At 42.4% G+C, this 20,821-nt stretch overlaps 1 protein-coding gene across 4 annotated transcripts in view; it reads left to right on the forward strand.

Annotated features, from left to right (window-relative positions):
* MAGI2 (membrane associated guanylate kinase, WW and PDZ domain containing 2) overlaps positions 1–17,426 on the forward strand; it is a 1,330,546-nt gene extending 1,313,120 nt beyond the window's left edge. For 2 of the 4 annotated variants that reach the window (XM_081079965.1, XM_081079966.1), the window contains exon 22: positions 13,230–17,426. In XM_081079965.1, coding sequence (XP_080936091.1) covers positions 13,230–13,882 — 653 coding nt within the window. In that variant the 3' untranslated portion in view covers positions 13,883–17,426. The remainder of the gene's footprint in view (positions 1–13,229) is intronic. The other 2 variants (XM_081079968.1, XM_081079967.1) reach the window with 2 other exon arrangements.
* The last annotated feature ends 3,395 nt before the right edge of the window (positions 17,427–20,821 follow it).

Here is a 20,821-nt window from a genome sequence, read left to right on the forward strand (position 1 = left end):
CTCTCAAGAAAGGAGAATGTGTGATCTCTGACCTATTAATTCTTCACTCTATTGATTGAAGACTTGGTATGTACCCAGCACTGTGTTAGAGACTGAAGTTGTAACAGTGAACAAGAAAGATCACAGTCCCTGTCCAACAGAATTTATACTCTAGGAAGAGACACACACAAATAAACCGTAGTAAATGTTGTGAAAGGAACAAAGGAGCTGAAATAGAAAATAACCACTTTGGACGACAAGCTGGTGAGAGAGGCCTCTCTGAGGAGGCGACGCTGAAGCTGAAGGATCTATTCATGTGAAGCGACAAGGGACCAAATGTTTAGGCCAGAAAGTGCACACACCAGTTCCTACTTCTTCAGCAAATGTGTGTTGAGCAGAAGGGGGCCTGCTGCACAGGTTTGGCTCTCAGATTTGAGTCTGCATCTCTGCCAACAATTCACCAAGGACCCCTCTGGACTCCCCTGGCAGTATCCCTCCCTGCGGCGGCCTTTGGGCCCTGCCTGTCTGCAGCCCCTTCTCCAAGCTGCCGGGGCAGCTGACACATTTGGGTTTTGCTATGTGTGCACAGACCCTGTAAAACTCTGAGGCCCTGATAAACCATCCTCCGTGGTAATAGTCAAATAGAGCTTCTGCTCTTTCTTCTCAGTTCAATTTTATTTCTGAAGAAGTGACTCCAATGAAAAGCCTTACCTTTTGCTAAAATGAAATGAAACCTGCTTGAAATTGGCCATTACATATGAGCCTTAACTGCTACAGAAATTGATAACCATCAGTTTGTTTCTAGGAAGGCCTGAGACTTTGCAGAAATAAAAATTTATAGGCAGCCTCTTTCCGAACCCAGCCAAAACTCTCCTTTTGAAAGTAAGGCACGCCCACGGTCTCCCTCACCCCCATCCCCTGTACCACCTCTGTCTTCAGCTGATCTCTATAAAGTTATCAAGCTCTGGCTCCTATCATTCCCCTCCCTCCCCACCTATGCAAGTCCTGTCCCACTCCTCCCCTCCTCCCAACACACACACCTTGGTAACTACGGCTGAACACCGATGAGGACTCAGATGGTCTCAAATAGTATCATCATTTGTTCTTTATTATCAAAGCAGGAGAGATGCAGGAGGCTGTTGCAACCCTTGGGTAGGAAGCAAAGTTTTTTGGCATCGTCAGCTGTCTTATGGGGAAAAAGGGTGTGCAGTAACCAGGCACCGGCCACTGGCGCTAAGGGCACTGCAGCCCCCAGGTCCTATGTTCACATTGGCTGCAGCCCCTGCTTGTCTATATGATGGCTCTTCAATCTGGAGGCCTCATGAGCTCTGGTCCCTTCTCAGGTGGATGGTCCAGGTGGCAGATCTACCAGGATCTGTAACCGTGTGTTCTCCTCCTGGGCTGTGGCTCTGCTCACATCTTCTGCAGAACAAGTGGGAAAGAAGTGATAAACCCACACCTCCTTTTTGCTTCTCATGGGAACTTTAAGTAAAAGTTACGTAAAGGCCAAACGGAGTAGAAGGGAACAAGCCAGTTAACCTCTGTGAGCCTCAGTTTCCTCATTTGTATAATGAAGATAACAACAGTATCTATCTCCTAAGTTTGTTGTGAAATCTGAATGACAGAATGCATGTACAACATTTAGCATAGATACTAAGCATCCAGTGAATGTCAGCTGGGGTTTTTTCTTAACCATTATCATTATTATTCACAAGTGCTTAGTATGTGTCAAAAACTGTTAGATGCTCATTTAACTTTTATAAAATATTTGGGTAATTTTAATTTTTATGAAAGATGTCTGAGGTAATTATTATTCACCTAGGCTCAGAGAAGTTGAGTAATTGTCCCAAAGCCACAGAGCTGGTCAGGAGTAAAGCTAAGATAAATCTACACTGCCTCAACTCTAGATATCAGTTCTCTTTCCCATCTCTGGTGTTCGTGAAGACTGACATTCCAAACCCAGGCTCAGATTCTCCGCTGGTTCTCCAGTACCTGCAGAAGGGCTCACCAGTCCTTTGCATGGCCTGCAAATGAAATTTGTCATGTTTCATCTCCTGTCACTCTGCACCTCATTGCCTATGTCAGCCATGGCGATCTATTTGGACTCCCCTCAAATACCATACACAGAACTTGAGCAAATGAGTGTGAATGTAGGAATACTGAGAAGTCAGAATTGTGAGGCTGATTCTGGAGAATAATGAAAGGCTTAGTTTGAGGTGTATAAAATAGTGAGATGTTTATGTTTTTCTTTCTCTTTTCAAGGCAGGCAAGAGCTAAACATGATTCAAAGCAAAAGAGAAGCAACCACTTGAAAGAAAGGCTAATTATTGAAGTAGGCGATGACATCGCTGCTAATAATAAAATTGTAATCAATCTAGTTTTAACTGAAAGACCGCTTTCTTCAGGAGGCCTCTCTGAACCCCTAAAGGAGTTTAACTCCGCATTAAATGCTTCTGTAGCACCTTTACTTTTTTAAACTGTTCTTTTAATGATACATTTGAAATCACTTGTTCTATATTTACCTCATCTAACAAGGGCCAGGGCATCCTCTTGTTCATGCTGAATTCCCAGCAATTAACACAGTGTCTGGCACAGAGTTGATGTTCAATAAATATTCATTAACCACAAGATTAATAGCATTTCTCTGCCCTAAGAGTGATCATGCTTCTACTTGCCAATACCAATAAAGTAAAAAAGAAATGTCATTTCTTGATAAAAGGCTCTAAAACAACGTGATACTCTTACTGAAGCAACACACTTTTATTTAGTTTTACTTCAAGTGTAAATTTTTTGTCAAGATCAGTGAATTGATCAGCCTGTTAAAAAAGGAGGTGTAACCCTTATCATTCTCCTCTTACAAACACCCCCATTGTCTTTAGGGGGAAGTTCTCCCTCCTTGGTTGACACCCTGGGTTCTCTCCAACCTGCTTTCCCAGCCTCCTCTTCCCTCGCTACCCAGGCATCTCTCACCATCCCCACTGAGCACTTGCTGATCCCACTTTCTGGAATACTCTTCCCTACTTTCTGCATCTAGTGATCTCTTATTCTCCCTTCAAACTCAAACTAAAACCTTCCCTAAGTCCCAGAGAACGATCTGTTCTCTCCCTGCCCACCTACAGTGAAATAGTATACTAAGGAGTTCCTTGAAGGCAATAATTGCTTCTTCTTCATCTTTACATCTCTAGTGCCTAGCATAAGTCTAAGTGAAGGTCAGTATAGTTTCTAATGAGTAAGTATAAAAGAAAACCTGGTGTCCTCTGTAACTATTCTCTTTCCCTCACATCCCATACCCAATCCATTAACATGTCCAATCTAGTCTGTCTTCAAAACATACCCTGAGTCTTCCCCTTCTCACCACCGCCATCACCACCTCCCCCATCCAAGCCACCATGACGTCCTGCCTGGGCTACCACAATACGCTCCAGACTGGTTTTCTTGATTCCACCTGCAATCCATTCTGTATGTAGAAGCCATGTCAGCCTTTAAATATCATCCCCCTGCTTGAGACCATCCATTAGCCTCCATCACACAATAAAATTCAAACTCCTTACTAAAGCTTTGTTTGATCTCACACTTCCCCTCGTCTACCTTCCAATCCTACTTTCTGTTTCTCCATAATACCAAACCCTCTCTTGGCACTTGTTCCGTTATTGCCTATGTGAATTATTCCTCAGCCTGCTCCCCTGCTCAGGGTCATCTCACCAGAGAGGCCTTATCTACCTTATCTAAAGGCCTGACTACCTTATCTGAAACAGCCTGAGCTCATTGCCTTATTTTTCTGCATTGCACTGATCTATATCAGACTTGGTATCTTTATTACTATTTGTCTACCAACATACCAAACTTGATATTATTACCTATTTGTCTATTAATTTTCTGTCTTTTCCACTATGATACCGTGTTTCCCCGAAAATAAGACCTAGCCTGACAATCAGCTCTAAAGCGTCTTTTGGAATAAAAATAAATATAAGACCCGGTCTTATTTTACTACGATATAAGAGCAGGTATAATATAATATAATATAATGTAATGTAATGTAATGTAATACTTGGTCTTATATTAATTTTTGCTCCAAAAGACTCATTAGAGCTGATTGTCCAGCTAGATCTTATTTTGGGGGAAACATGGTAGTTAGACCCACAAAGACAGGAATATTGCTTTCTTCACAGGTATATTTTCAGTGCATTGACCTTTATAATGTAAGCAGTAGGTGCTCCATAAATATCTGTTGAATGGAAAAAGAACAAGGTTTCCCCAGGGACCTGCCAAAGATGGCAGAAGGGCAGGTCTGATGCTCAATGGCCAAGCCATCTCCTTGACCACCAGGCACCCATCATGACCAAGCCGGGCCAGAGCTGGTCATATGCTGTGAAGTCATGAACATTTCTGGAAAGTTCTATAGCAAAAAGTTAACATACCTGGCCTTTCTCTGAAAGCATATGAACACCAACCAGGCCTGTGGCCCCTACTCCATCAGGCCCCAGTTGCATCTTTTGGTGGACAGTGGAGGCATGCTGCCCACCCAAACAGCAAGACCAGGCCATCCTGACAAGAAAAGTGTTTGATGGGAGCCCGCCACCCTCTGACAAGAAAAGGTGGACAGTGGTTCCCACTGCCCTGAGGTTGCGTGTCTGAAGTCTCCGTGAAAGTTTGTCTAGCACTTGGTTCACGAGGTTGGCTGAAAGTACCAGGAGGTGACAGCCTCCTGGGAGGGAGAGAGAAAGGAGAAGGCCAAAATTTATTCCTGGACAAAAGAACAGCTCATGAGGCAATGGAAATAGGCTGAACAGAATATGGAGAAGAAAACTGCCCAATACACAAAGATCCTCAGACCTGGGGCTCCTGTACTGAAAGTAATAAAGACTATTCCTCGTGCTTGGCCTGGCCTGCAGGCATAATTTGTACACATCTTACTTGTTCATGGAGAGTTTCAGAAAATCAGTAAAAGGAACACGCAGTCCCTTCTGTTTCGGTATTTGCAAACGTGAGCTAGAAAACTGTGATTGGAGGGGACCCCATGCGAGGAATAGGGCATCTGTTTGAAACTTCCCACATGGTGCTATACTGTACTCTGCGGCTGTTAGAATGTGGGAAATGCATGAGAGGCACATCTTCCCAGCCTATGCACGTCCGTAAATACCAGCATGCCACGCCATGCTCAGCCTGGCCCTTGCCTGTATTTCGTGATCAAAAATAAATTATATTTAAAGGGGAAAAAAAGGATGGATAGAGCATCTGACTACTAGGTTGCAATGTAGAGAGAGACATGAATTAAAAAGAGGATAGTGTTTTGAAAACTAAAATTGGATACAGAAAAAAAAAAATGTCTAAGGCTAACCTTGAGGAAGTATGATAACAAAATTGAATGGCTCCGGGCACAAAAGCTCTGCTTCCACTAATTTATTAGCTTTTAAACAGCCAGCCTGTTAAAAAAGGACTTTGTTCCCTGGGGACATATTGATGGGAATATAGTTGCACATCTCTGTGGGGCCTCAGTTTTGCAGTGAATTAATCTTACACCTGAGTCTTGCCCATGGATGGCTTCCAGAGGCTTATGAAGGGATCATCAAGAAGATCTTGTTTGCATTCCACAGAGGTCCAGACTTAGCTGAAGTCCAAGACTCACCTCTGAGGAACTCATTTCCACTTCTCCCATCTTTGGCAAGAGGTGGATATTATCAGTTTCATCATTTCTCCCATGAAATAGGTAACTTAGGATTGCTTATTCTCTTATTTCTGCTCTCTGCCAATTAAGACGGGGCTGTGTTTTTGTGACGAACAACACAATTCTAGAAAAGCTTTGAGATTAAAGATGCTTTCTAAAGATTCAAGTAAAACTTCTTTTATTCAGATTCTGCTGACTCTGTGAACTCAGAATTCATTATCAGTTTCTTTGGGCTGAGACTTTCCTTAGTCCGGTGGTGAGGGAAAAAGGGACGCTACTAAGCAAATTAGGAAACACTATTTGTAATAGGTATCACCAATTGCAAAACACTTCTTCACACCAGGCTTAAAAACAGTTTCTCATCACTGTTCATTTCTTTCACATTTTTAAAAACAGGTATAATTTACATACAGTAAAATCACTCTTTTTAGTGTACAGTTCTACCAGTCTTGAAAAATATACAGTTATGTAATCACTGCCATACTCAAGATACAGAACAGTTCCCTAACCCCCTCAATTCTCTCATTCTTCCCACTAACCCCTGGAAACCACGAATCAGTTTTCTGTCCATTTAGTTTTGTCTATTTGAGAATGTCATATAAAGGGAATTACACAATATATAACCTTTTGAATCTGATGTCTTTCACGGAGCATAATGCATCTGCGATTCACTCATGCTGTTGGGTATATAAGTAGTTTGTACCATTTCATAGCAGAGTATTTTGTGCCACAGTGGGCTTACCCTTCACCAGGTATACATTTGAATTGTTTCCAGTTTTGGATGAATAAGAATAAAGCCACTATAAATATTCACATTTGGTTTTTTGTGTGAACGTAAGTTTTTACTTCAGTTGTGTAGATACCTTAGAGTGAGATTGCTGAGTTGTATGGTAACTGAATGTTTAACTTTTTAAGGAACTGCCAAACTGTTTTCTAAAATGGCTGTTCCAATTTTCATTCCTGACAAAAACATATGAGAGTTCCAGTTGCTTCACGTCCTTGCCAGTTATTTTCAGTGTGTTTAAAAAATTTGTGTCCATATCAGATGTGTAGTGGTGTCTCATTGTAGTTTAAATTTGCATTTTGCTATTAAAAATTGGGTTCAAACTATTAATTTAATATCTGATGAATATATAAATATAAATATACATATATACACATATGTATGTATGTATATATATATGTATATATATGTAAAATTGCTGTGAGCACATGGCTGTGGTGTCACATATATATTATTTCATTTGATCATCACAACTCTGCGAGGGAAGCAGGGTAGATATTATTCCCAATTCTCACTTCTCAATTTCCCTGAGAAATTGAGGCTGGAAATGGTTAAATGACTTGCCCAAGTTCATACCAAGCAGAGGTACCAGAGCGAGAAGCCAGGCCTGCCATTGACTTTCTTTCCACCACAAATTGCTGACTTACTCTTCCTGAAGACGAACAGGGTCACTGCCTCCTCAGCAGTACTGTGGACTGTCAGCTGAGGGTCCAGGTGCCTAAGCCAGCCCAGGAACAGTTAGGTGAAGGTGAAGTCTGTCCAGCCCCACCCCACTACACACATTTCCAACCTCTTACCACAGTGAAACTTCCCTGTGCTTTGTCTCTTTTCTCTGGAGTCCAGCTCCCAACTACTAGTACTGAGAAAAACGTCTATTAAATAAATCTTCCCTGACTTTCTCCTCTTCCCACCCCGAGTAGGAAGTTTTTATTTTGAAAGGGGGATGTTCGAAACATCACTTCTTCACTTCAGGGGTTTTCAAACTATTCTGTTAGCTCTTCAAGGGTCCTGAGAAATGGCCTAAACAGACATGCAGGTGGGCGTGGGGGGCCAACAGCAAGAGGCTTTGGATCCACCCCACTTAACCAAAGCAGTTCCGATTTTTATCAGTTTTACACATTGGGCTTTCATTTAAGATTTTATTTGAAAAAAAAAGAATGTTGCTTTCCAAAACATGCTTGAAATAAATTAACCAGCATATTTCTCATATACCCTGTAATGCAAATATTTTACTGATTAAAACCAATCCTTTGGCACTCCTACATCCCCAGATCAATCTGGATTATCAGGATTTTACCTCATTGGAAAATAGCACTGAGTTTCCTAATCTGTTCTCCACGACCCTCCTCTGATGGGTTTACCGAGATCCTGACTCCCGTTGGCCCTTGGGACATACAGGAAGGGCTTGACTGACCTTGATAGGTTTCATGTTTACCCCAGTGCACTGCCTAAATAGTATCTTTTCATATGTGTGTCCTGATGTGGAAAAGTTTAGAAAGCACTAGAATAGACTAGTGGTTTGGGCTTGGGCTCTAGAAGTATGTAGTCAGTTGTCCTGATTCTCATTTACTACCTGAGTAGTCCTAACAAATTGCTTAATGTATCTAAGCCTCAGTTTCCTCGTCTGTGAAATAGGGACAACAGCACCATTGTTTGAGAACTGTTGTGAGGATGAAAAGGTAATACACATGAAACATACAGCATGATACACACAGTTTCGGTCCATAGGAAGCTCTCAGTCAATGGTAGCTGCAATAACAGCCCCATAGAGCCCTGAGATGTGTCCTTTGGGCTCTGGAGGTAGTTCCAGTGTGAGCGGGGTTACTGCTCCAGCTTAGGCTTTCACAATGAGAATATAGCCGTGAAGCATCACTAAGCAAGTATGGCCACAATTTTTAAAGTTGTTAATGTTTATGACACCTACTTTACACCTCTGTGGTAATAAAAATGACACAAATACATGTTTGAAGGTCGTTAACAATGTCTCCAGCCTGGAAACAATGCTTCAGACAGAGCAGAAGCAAAGTACAACAATTTGTTCTAAAATTTTTAAATGCACATTTTTCTTGTTTGTATTTTGTTACAAAAAGCAATCACCTTCGTGATGGTTGAACAGATTCCAATGAACCATTATGGTTTGAATATATCTTTAAAAGACTTATCTTTTGAACATCAAATGACTTCATATTACTGTCCTTTGATCTACTCTAATTATTTTTATATTTTCCCATAATATTCTAAATTAGAAGAAAATATATTTTGATTCAACCACATCAGTATGCTATAACTCAGCCAACTACAGGTTGCAACAGGAAAGGTTTTTGTGAAAAGAAGTTAACATTTACCAAACCCAAGAATTTCTTTGCAGAATAATTTTATTCATTTGAGCAGTAAAAGAATTTGTTTACAATATCTAGTATAAGTATTTTCAATTCAATCTAGGTTCAAAGTGTAACACTGTGAGGAATATTTTCAAAGTTCATAGTTTTATCCCTGCCCTTAGGAAATCTAATTTCATTACCCTCTAATTCCAGCTCATATTTCCAGCATTTTCACAAATCGACACGCTCACTGTAGCAACTGTCCTTCTGTGCCTAAGGTTCAAACACAAATAGCATTTCAGAGTCTCCACTTGGAATAATGATGGCTCTGCCTCTGACAATCACTTTAGATGGAAGTTTCTGTCATATACTCCAGAAGAAGAGTTGAGCCTCATTTCTCAATCAAAACAATCGAGAGCAAAGGAGCCTAGTGACAGTGTTTCAGCTGAACTTGTAGAACATTGCCCACTTCAGAAATCATTCAATAGCCCTGTTCCATTACCTCCCAGCCAGGCAGCCTTGAGAAAATTACTTAACCTCTTTGTGCCTCAGTTTCCTCATCTGTAAAATGTGCAAGTTTTCATGTGAATAAATTTGAAAAATTCAGAAAAGTACCTGGTCAGTATTAGCTGTTGCCATTATTTGTCGTAACCAACGGTGGTAATATTATTATTACCTTCCTGAGCACCCTAACCCAAAGTGAAGATACTAATGAACTATCTTAGTGGAGAGATCAAGTAGGCAGATGGATAAAGCAGCATAGAGCTGGTAGCATGGAGCTCAGCAGAAACATTTGGTAGTACTGTTATATAAAAGCTACATGAATAGTTGAAAACACCTAGGAGAGACTACAAGGAATGAAAATGACCTAAGACTAAGCCCCGAGGAATGCCAATGTTAGAGGCCGGGTAAAAGAATAGGAACCTACAAAGTAAATTTAGAAAGAACTGCCAGAGCAATAGGACAAAGAGCAGGAGAGTGGAGTGTCATGGCAGCCAAGAGTCCAGCTTGTTTCTGGAAGTGGTCAGCTGTGTGATATGTGGTGAGATAAAGCATTAAGATGAATACAGAGAGGAGTCCTCTGGATTTAACATCAGAAAGATCATTGGTGACTTGACTAGGATTGTTTTACTCAGGTGCAGGTATGGGCGGAGGAAGCCAGTTTGAAATAAAAGACATTTTCCTTTCTGATTGCAACAATTGGACCTGGGGACATTGTTTGGACAAAGGGGCTGCAGAAATTCCAGCAGGCCCCCGTGGCTGATTTCATCTTTAAAGGTTGCAACTCTGTTATTTTTAATCCTAGTTAGAACATCTCAGATGGGAAGGATGTGTGGAGCTTATTCTCCTGGACAATGACTTCATAAATGAACGTGATCACACACATTAGCCAGTGGTCAGGTTCAGGAAAAAAGAGAGAGAGAGGGGGAAGAAGGAATGGAAGGGGGGAGAAAGAAAACAACAAGGTTTGAAGAAATAAAAACTAAATGTGATTAATTCTTCTGGTTATTGTGTGTCAAGATTTCATGAAAACTGGAGTTTGAAATGTTAGAGAAGGGCTCTTGACCACTGCAATTCTTGTCACCTTGATGAGGCAGGTGGTGGCACAGGTGGGGAAGGGACTGCCTGCTACTTATCTTTGGTGCTTTACTGAGCTTTGTAGGCTCAGCCTGGTGTGGATGCTGCATGTCTAATATTGAACTGGAGAATCCTTCTCCAGAAAAATGAAAACTATTAAACCACATATATAAGTGTCCATCTTTTAAATCACTTTGTTTTATGATCTAGTTTATTTTCATTCTAATATTCTTAATCAGTAGTGGCTGAAAATATTTTAGCTTTTAACTTCTTCCACTAATTATTTAATGATATATAAACAAACACTTGAGAAATATTTTTATAATAAGAGGGATTCTTTTGTATTTTGAATAATTGCACCTTCTAGTTTATCACTGCAAGTAAGATGTTCAGAAGTAAATGCTAAGTTTTCTATTCAAGGATGGGATCTAGTTCCTATTGGCCAGCAGTGGCCACTGGGCATGTCCATTTCACATACTTTGATCCTATTTGCAAGGTAACAACTTAGGAAAATTTTCTCGATAAGTAACAAGAGTAAAGAAACCAGACATTTTTCCTGACTGACCTGTTTTGCAATCTTGGTCAAGTTACTTAACCTCTCTGTTTCAATTCCTCCTTCAGGAAATGGTGTGAATAATCTTAACCTCCCTGTATCTCAGAAATAATTTGAGGCCAGCTAATTGACTCTACTATATGTGATGTAATGGTGGGAAAAGAGCGATGAAAATTTGTAATATCACTACCAGGGTCTGAGTTAGAGATTAGCATTGCAGAACTACCCTCTAGCCAGGCCTTTTGAAGACCACTTTAACTCTTTCAGGCATTATCTTCGTATGTTGGTGGAACTGCCACCATCGACCATTTGTTAGTTCAATTTTAACAAGGTGACCAAGGATGCTGGAGGTACAGCAAAACCACACCAGGGAATCACCACATATGGGAATGTCTGACTTATTGCACTTATTCAAAACCTCACCTGCAAATATGCTAGTTAATGTGATCCGGTCCATATGTAGGCAGCCACTGGGCCCCAGAAGGAAAATCTGACTCAACTACCGTGTTTCCCCGAAAATAAGACCGAACTGGAAAATAAGCCCTAGCATGATTTTTCAGGATGACATCCCCTGAACATAAGCCCTAATGCATCTTTTGGAGCAAAAATTAATATAAGACCCTGTCTTATTTTGGGGAAAACACGGTATGTATAAAAAACAGTTACAATCCTCCTATTGCAAGACGCTTTTCCCTTAGGAAGTGCACATCTCACCTCCATGAGGTAGACATTGTATCCCCACCTTGTAAAGGGAGAACTTGAGGCTCAGAGAGATCAAGTAGTTGGTCCAAAATCATATCACTGGTAAATGCCAGAGACAGGATTAGATTCCAGGTCTTCTGATGCTTTTCTAGGATTCTTTTCCTTACTAAGTAAACTTGATGACGGATATCAGTTTATGGAAAGAAGGAAGAGAACATTTTGCCCTAAATACTCCATTCAAATTTCACATGAAAAGAGAAATATTTCTACACTTGATTTGATATCCTACAGGTGGCCAGAAATATTGGAACTATCCACCCCACTGCCCTCTTCCTTTCCTTATCTCTTTATAAATCAGGATCAAAGTTAACAGATAAGAATCCTCAACTTTTAAACAAAGTAGACCCTAAACATTCACAGATTGGTAAGCATAACATGGGCCCCTGAGAGTCTCTGACATGTAATATTACAGGAATTTGAATCACATGCACTGAGGCTGGCGTGTGGGGCTGAATCTCTTTAGCTGGTGAGGGAACCTGGCCTGCCACCCAGCATTCAGATATCAGTGTGGTTTCTTTGTTCCCCATTCATGGCCATATACCAATCCGATGGAGAGAAATTACACTCTAGAATGATATTCCAAAATTTGAGCATTTCCATGTCTTGGGACATATTCCTTACAAATTTCAAGGGTTTGCGTCATTGGACTTTCCTGCTGTAATTTTGCTTTAGTGGCCAGAAACTCAAGGGTAATGTTAGTGTTCATAGTAGTAACTAGCTCATCTCAGATTAACACATTTGTTCTCCTTCTACTTGGCTTCTGACCAGTAGTTGCTTTTTTTTTTAATCATGTCTCATTTTCATCATTCTATTTTGTATGTGTTTTGTTGTTGTAAATTGTCTCAAATCCTTTCTGAAAGTAGAGAGATACTAAAGCTCAAATAAATGTTGAAACTAGGCTTCCTAGAAAGAAAAGATTTAAGGTCAATGATTTCTAAAAGACAACAATGAATGTTTTTACATGTATTTATCCAAATCCTGAGACTCGCTGATGGTAGCTTAAGAATCATGCTTTGAGTGACACCTAATGGTCGAGAAAGTCACTCTCCCTTTTCCAGAAAACTCAGACTAGTGTTTCTCAAAGCTTGGTTCTTGGACCATCCTCAGAATCACCTAGATGCCTGTTAAACATGCAGAGAAATTCCTGGGCTGTGTCCCACCTGCTGGAATCTCTGGGCCTGGCCACTGAGGAATCTGTACTTTTCACAACTTCCCCAGGTGATTCGGATGCCTACTCTGATTCAAATGCTGGCCAAGTCAGACATCCACGCAGGCCTGTCAGCCCTGACGACAGCCCAGGAAGTTAGAAGCGGCCGGGCCCAAGGGATGGGTTGGGCCCAAGGGATGGGTTGGGCCCGCGCTGCGCGGCGACCGTCCTCGCTCAGTGCGCGGAGGGGCCGCGGCCACGAGAGCAGAGAACCCGCGGTCCCGGGCCGCGGCGGCTGCCCTCTTGGCAGCGAGGGTTGGGGTGGCGGTGGCGTGGGCCCTGCAAGGCAGCCCCGCTGCCCGGTCCCCGACGTGGAGCGCGGTCGCGGAGCGTGGAAAGCCCGCGGGCGCGGCTGCTAACGCCTGTGCTTCCGCCCGCAGACGAACCCAGCGCCCGGAGTGGTCCCGCTGCCGCCGCCCCAGGCCTGCCGGAAGTAGGCGTCGCGCCCGAAGACGTCCTCTCGCCATTCTCTCCATCACACACAGCCCCACCCTCCGACCCTTCCCACCAGATAAGCCCAGACCCGGCTTGGGATATCAAAAGGGAACACGACGTTAGGAAACCAAAGGAGCTTTCAGCCGGCGGCCAGAAGAAGCAGCGCCTCGGGGAGCAGAGGGAGCGCTCGGCGAGCCCGCAGCGGGCCGCGCGGCCGAGGCTCGAGGAGGCGCCCAGCGGCCAGGGGCGGCCCGAGGCCGGCAGGCCCTCCTCGGAGGCCAGGGCGCCCGGGCCCGCGGCGGCGGACGCGGCGGACGCGGCGCGGGCGGGCGGGAAGGAGGGGCCGCGCGCCGCGCTGGGCTCCGAGCTCGGCCGCCGCGAAGGCCCCGGGCCTGCGCCTGCGTTCGCGGGCCCGGGCGGCGGCGCGCGGGAGGCCGAGGGCCGGGCGGACGCGCGCGCGGGACCCCGGCCGGGCGCGCGGCCCCCAGGGGGCGCCCCGGCGCGTAAGGCCGCCCTGGCGCCGGGTCCCTGGAAGGTGCCCGGCTCCGACAAGCTGCTCGGCGTCCTCAAACCCGGCGCCTCGGCCGCGGGCAGATGAGCCGCGGGGCCCCGGCCCACCGCCCCGCCTCGACGCCCGCAGGCCGTTCTTCTTCGGTTCCGTCTCACGGCGTTTTAATTTATTTTCACTGTCACGCGCATAGATCCACGAGGCACCAAGGCCCGGGGGCTCCGACGCGAGGTCCCAGGTGTCCAACGAGCTTGGACGGTCCAGCGTCCACGCGCAGACCTAAACTGATCCTAAAGCCCCTGGTTCCACTGGGGGGGCTTTGGCAGCTATGGAAGAACCAAAATTACGCGAAGAACATCGCGGAGAGACAGTGCAGTGTAGCTTTAGTTAAAACAAATTTCCCCCACTGCATGAAGGATCTGGATGTCATCCAAACTTTATATCAAGAAACTGGACAAGTTAAGCGCAATCACAAACTGGAATATCGCCTTAAAAATCAAACTGCACGGAGCAAGCTGACACTGAGACAAGATTATATCTTTTAATTGATCTAAAGAGTTGTAAATAAATTGTTCTTGACATATCTAGACAGGGGTTAAAAGGTTTCTTTGAAACATTCAGAACTGTGCGCCCGTGACATGTTTCCATGGCTTCCCCGTGGCATCCATCACTGGTATTAGCAGTAACGTTCCCTGCGTGCTGCAGGAGTTAGAAATCTAGTGAGTCTGTTGGTATGATGCCATTTTTACTGCCATTTCTGTGATCAAATCATATTTCTGTACATTTCAGTGGTAGGAAAAAAAGGTTTTGAAAATTGTATTCTAGGAAACAGTTTGCCGTCAGTCAGAATTTGCAGTTTAGCTCATAGATCTTAATTGGTTTTCTTCTAAAATACGAATTTCATAATTGAAGGACCACAATTTATTTCATCAAGATTGGCAACACTGCAGTTCCTTTATGAAAAGGCTTTCTTAGTGTCTCAGGCTAGCAGACAGTAGCTTCTTTGACAGCAATGTTATATTTCACTGACAGTCTTTTTTAAACCCTCTTTCCTTTACTTCATTTTCACTTTGATAAAGCGACAGCAAAATATTTCTCTCCTATCTCTCAGATATAATGAATCCCTGATATTAAAAAATCATTATGATCAATTTATTTTCTTTAAAGAACACAACTCTTCGGCATTCCTTTCTGCTTATCTTTCTTCCTTATTCTTTCTCCTTTTATTTCCATTTGGTTTGCGTTTTTGTCTGGTAGTCTTTACCAAATTTGTATCTCTTTAGCAACCTCTAAATATTTTTGTTTACCTTCATTGATCTATGGTGGATCCCCTAGTAATATTCTAAGGCTTGCATTTCTTCCCTGCTATTTTAATCTTTTTGGAAAAAAAAATTGTTACCTTCAATTAATTATCCATTTGTCAACAAAAGTACCTCCAAACCTATAGAAAAATTTTGCAAGAATTTATTTGAGCCAAATTTTTGAGACATGCCTGAAAGCCATCTCAACGGATTGAGAAAATGCTCTGGAGCATGGCAGTTTTGCAGTTCTTTTTATTCATTTAGAATCAAAGGAGAAACAAGAATTTATGACCAGACCATCCTATGTGGTTACTTTCGGTGACTGTGCTTGTCACTGCGCTTGTCGGGCCTGCCATGGAGCCCCCTGAGTTTGTCAGGTTTATTACATAACCCCTTCTCGTTCACACATTGGCACTTATTTGTAGACACAATTAAAAGGCAAATGTCTCTGAGGGCAGTTTCTCTTTAATACGGCCTGAATGTATGAGGCTCATCCTGCCCGTATTCTGCCTGGTACAGGAGTTCAAATGCAAATAAGCCTCACCTTTCTGCACTTGTAGTCAAATAAGGAAAACAAGGAGATCAGGTCCATCATACAGGGTCACACATAATAGCCTTCCTGTGTTGACTCTTTTCCCTCTCTTCATAATTGCTGTACCCTGAGCACTAGCCGTTTAATTTTCATCAGGCATAGGAGTAGTTTAGTTGTTTGACAAGAGGAAAATATGGTTGAAAGCCTCAAGTGAGGAGTCTTGCAGCTTGTAAAAGCAATTTCCAAAAATGGAACCCATTCATCATAAACAAAAGCACAAACACATGTAGCAGTTTATAATACATTTGGTTTAATCTCAATTAGTCTTTCTCCCCTGGACTAGATCCAGTATAGTTTGCCATTAATTTATTGAATCTGGTTTTGGACAATGCTTCTGTAGTGTAGCTGCACGTCCCAGTACTGTATCCTCTGACCTTTATTTTCCATGTGTTACAAAAGGATTAAAAAATTGAGATTACGCTTGCATAAACTCTAATTTGCACAGTTCACAGCTACTACTTGTGCAGTAATTGCTTTATGCGGCTGTAATCCATAACCTGTGAAGACAGCACATCATCTAAATCCCATTCCAAATAATATTTCTGTGTAGTGTTAGCTGTGAATTTACCCTGTACAGCTGTATCTCTATAAATATAATTCCATGTATTAATAGTCACAGAAAGGCTGTAAGTGAGCAACTATTTTTATGAAACGCACCAGTATGGGTAAATTAACTTTTACAGAAATCTTGTTTACTGTATGATATTCTAAAACACTGTCAAATAAAATATATATCCAAAAATCTTTTCTTTTTCCAACTACATAGGTTGTGTGTTAATTTGAGTAAATAATAACTGGAAGTTCATTTTTGAAAACAGCAGTTTTCATAGATTTTTTTTTTTTTTTTTTTTTTAAGTATAAGTGTAATGCCCCAACCAGGGCTTCCTTGACACTTGAATCTAAATGCAGCGGAATTACAAGGGAAAAAACTGTTGACCTTTTTTGCCCTAGTGATCTGAGAGTTTTCTCGTAGATAAACTGGTTGGTATTTTCCTAACTACATCATTTGTGAATTGGCAATATGTTTCCATTGCTTGCTACGTTGATTGATACTCAGCCTTTTTCAAAAAGGATTAAAAGTATCAATCAACAATAAATTCCATCACATTTTTTCCTTTTAATTCTGAAATGTTTTCACGCAAAAGTCCATGCCCATGGAGTTTATGCAGAAGTCTAAACTAAATTTAGTGAACAGCAGTGTAGAGGTCCAAGATGAATGGCCGGATATACCTTTTGCCGTGTATTATAATATGTGCATCAGGGAGACGAGAGTTCTACGTGGTAACAGGATGATGACACCCCTGCCATCAAGATTATAATCCAAAGAAACAGCCTCAACCCCTGTCCTGTCAAGACTTTCCCACTGATGTCCGTAGAGGCCTAAGCTTCCCAAAGTACCATTTTTTACTCCAATATAATTTTTTAAAACTTAAATCTGCGTATGACTTTTGGAAGAAGCTAGCATGAAGTGTGAAATTAAGAACAAAAGTTAAGGGGCAACCGGATGGCTCAGTTGGTTAGAGTGCGGGTTCCCAACAACAAGGTCGCCGGTTCAATTCCCACATGGGATGGTGGGCTGCACCGCCTGCAACTAAAGGTTGAAAACAGCAACTGGACTTGGAGCTGAGCTGCGCCCTCCACAACTAGATTGAAGGACAACGACTTGGAGCTGATGGGCCCTGGAGAAACACACTGTCCCCCAATATTCCCCAATAAAATTTATAAAAAAAAAAAGAACAAAAGTTAAGATGTTTGTCATACTATGTCATTCTTTATGAACTAATCTAAGAATGATCAAGTGCAAGCTGAAAAGGCTTTATAAAACAATGTAGTTAACAAAATGGGGTATAAATATTAATAATGCACAGCAAGTTACTGTTTAAAAAAAAAATCAGGACATCAAAAAGATTAGAAATCAGACCAAAGCGATGAGGACAGGGGCAGAGCAGGGCTGGGTGAGGCCAAGGGCGGCGTCTGGCCTGGACAAGAGCCTGGTCGTGAATCAAATGTCTCCAAGGTCAGGTAGGCAAATAGGAGACAGTGAAGAGAGCCAGGTGGGGAATGGGCCAACGGACCCTCCTCTAAAGCTGTCATTTTGTCCAGTCCAAGTCCACTGTGGAATGGTCTTTCAGTTTCTCAAAAGAAGCAACAAAAAAAAAAGAAGAAAAAGAAAAAATTAGTTCTTTATTTGAAATTTTTATGGTTTTTAAAGTATGACAAGTTTAATTCACATTTTTAAGAAACACTGAACAAATAGACAAAGCACTCCCACAACAAACCATCTGCAGACCAAGTCTGGCCCACAGCCCACCAATTTGCAGCCTCTGTCTTCAAAACAACAGCCAGGCTTTCAGCAGAGGAACCCTCGCTTTCATCAGGGCTTGATTCACCTTCCAAACAGCAGATCGTACAGACCCCAGAGATCAGAAAGTGTGGCTGTCGAGGTCCACGTGTGCTTAGAATAGCTTCAATGGACTCGAAGCAGGAGGCGCTCTGCCAGAAACATGCCCACTGCTCCTGTGGTTGGGGTGGCTTTGCTGTGAAGCTGAACACACTGAAGCTTGCATGATACCTAAAGCTTGTTTCAATATTCTCTTTCCTAATGAGTCTCCCCCAAAACTGTGTAAACTTAGGGCTCCCTAGGGGTGAAAGTGTCCCTGCCCTCTTAATACAGTTTTTCAGGTCAAACTCACAGCAAAGTCAAATGACCTAATTGTGGAAGAATTTGGACTTAACAGAGATTTCTTTTTCAGACAACAAGAGGGCCAGACAGGATGCCTGCAAAATCATGAGTGCTTTCCAAGTCTTAAAATAGTCAATCCTAATGATAAGTCCTGCATCGTGCCTAGTTCGTTTAGGGCACCAATTAAATGTGTAGAGATTATGATTATGACTATAGGTGGTCATAATAGCTGTGGCTGTAAACATTTGGGTGTAAACAATGGAGCCACATCCTAGAATTAAACCAACCCCTTGCTGGCATTTGGTGGCATATCACCCAGACAGCTCAGTGACAGGGGACTCCATAAACACCTAAGTCTGTCCCACCACCCTGAAGAGGGTGTCTGGCAACCGCAGATGAGAACAATGTCTGTTTTGAAGGGTGCTAAGAGTTTGATGGGATTTTCTCTTGTCATGAAACTTGCCATTTGGAGAGTGATTTCATCTGAAAGAAGCTGGTAATCTTCTGAAGCAACAACGTGACCTTGCCTTTCTTAAGTGGAAGATATATTTTCTAAAACTCTGGCAAGGTGTGTCTGTATGGAAGGAAAATGAAACCTCCTCTGGGATTTCGTCCCAGGTCAGCTACCTTCACACCGAGTAACACACATCCCTGGGGTACACAGACTTTCTGGGGGGACACAAGCAGGTAGCTTAAATGGAATCCATTTGCAGAACTTCAACTTCCATTTTGAAGTATTTTGAACCTGCGGGCTGCCAATTCCCCGTTCCCACCTGGCCTGTACAAAGACCCTTTACATTAGAGAAGAAAGACGGACCTCTCACCTGTCCTGCATTTTCTTCTGGTTCATCACTGCAAGGGGGAAAAATCTCTAGGGCATTCAACGAGAGACAATTGGAAGATGCAGCCCTCCTGAGGGAGAATCAAGGCAGCAAAGTAGAGAGAATCAGTAAGAAATATCTAAATGGGCAATGTCTGCCTTCATCCAGGAGCCCTGGCAGGGTTGCTATCTAAGAATTAGCACTCACATTTATTTGAATTTGAAAATAAAGTCAGACTTTTTCTGATGGAATTTGTGTGATTTGGCTACTTATCTGGCTTGACCACAAGGACTGGCTTTGTCTGTTAGATTATATGGCAGGTATTTTTCATAAATTAAATGAGTTAGACCTGCAACTACAAAGTTTGCACAAAATACATAGAAAGCACACACACAAGAGAAAAATACATTCTTTGAAATATTTAAATCTGTGATCAATACATAGATGTCAACTTAAAAATCAAATCGGATCTAGAGTTTCATACAATTATTTTAGGCGCGTTAGGAGCTAATAACAGGAGCACTCACTAAGGCAAACGTACTGAACTCCATTTAGTAAAAGTTTAAAAATAGTGTCGAATGTCTACTATCTATAAAATACTACAGTAGGTAAATGGAACACAGCCCTTGTTCTCAGATTGCCTACAGTCTAGTTAGGCGACCAAGACAATGAACACAAGTCAGAATGTGGTGTGATGTGGCAATGCTGGCCTCTGTCGGGTGTGGAAATAGTCGGAGGCAGTTAGAAGCCATCCTTGATAAGTGGAGTTTCCGTTGCGTTTTGAAGGTTGGATAGGATTTCAAGAGGCAGGAAAGTACAAGGTGTGATCAAACAATATGCTGAGTGTTTAAATTTTTTTAAAAAACCTTATTACAGTAAAAGACACATTACCATTAATCCTCCTCAGAGGGGGGTTATCACTTTGTGAGGGGTATAAATGTCTAACTATTACATTGTTTTGTACACCTGAAACTTAAAAGAGAGAGAGAGAGAGAGAGAGAGAGAGAGAGAGAGAAAAGAGAAAAAAAAAATACTCCCCACTCATTTCGAACACACTGATCCCATCACTCTTGCCACCAGTTCTGGAAGTGTCTTTAGTTGTGCTGTCGTGGCTGCCTCAATGTCCTGAATCATTTTGACTTTGGGGAAGAGCCAGAAGTCGCACGTGCCAGATCCAGTGAATACGATGGATGAGGACACATGTCAAATAATGTTTTTATTAGACAGAAATTACTACTTCAGAAAGTGTCAAGAACAACGAGATAAGTGTGTTTGAAGCGAGGGGGAGTATTTTGAGGGGGATTAATGGCAATGTGTCTTTTACTGTAATAATTTTTTTTTTTATTTAACATTCATTTTATTGTTTAACCACACCTCGGTGTAAGGGAGAGAACAGCATGAGCAAAGTCAGAGTTAGAAAATTTGGAGGGATGTTAGAGAAATAGTAAATTGTTTATTTTGACCAAGACTATATTGGGGGCGGTGGTGATTCAGCAAAGGGTAGGTTCAAGCAGATCACAAATGCCATTAGCGAGTCGTGGAGAGGTCTTCAAGGTTTCTGAGCAGACAGAAGATAAAACCAGCACTTGGCTCTGGAAGGAAGTCCTGACAGCCCGGTCCAGGGGGAAGTGG

This window comes from Rhinolophus hipposideros, assembly GCF_964194185.1.
Source record: "Rhinolophus hipposideros genome assembly, chromosome: 18".
Lineage (NCBI taxonomy): Eukaryota > Metazoa > Chordata > Mammalia > Chiroptera > Rhinolophidae > Rhinolophus > Rhinolophus hipposideros.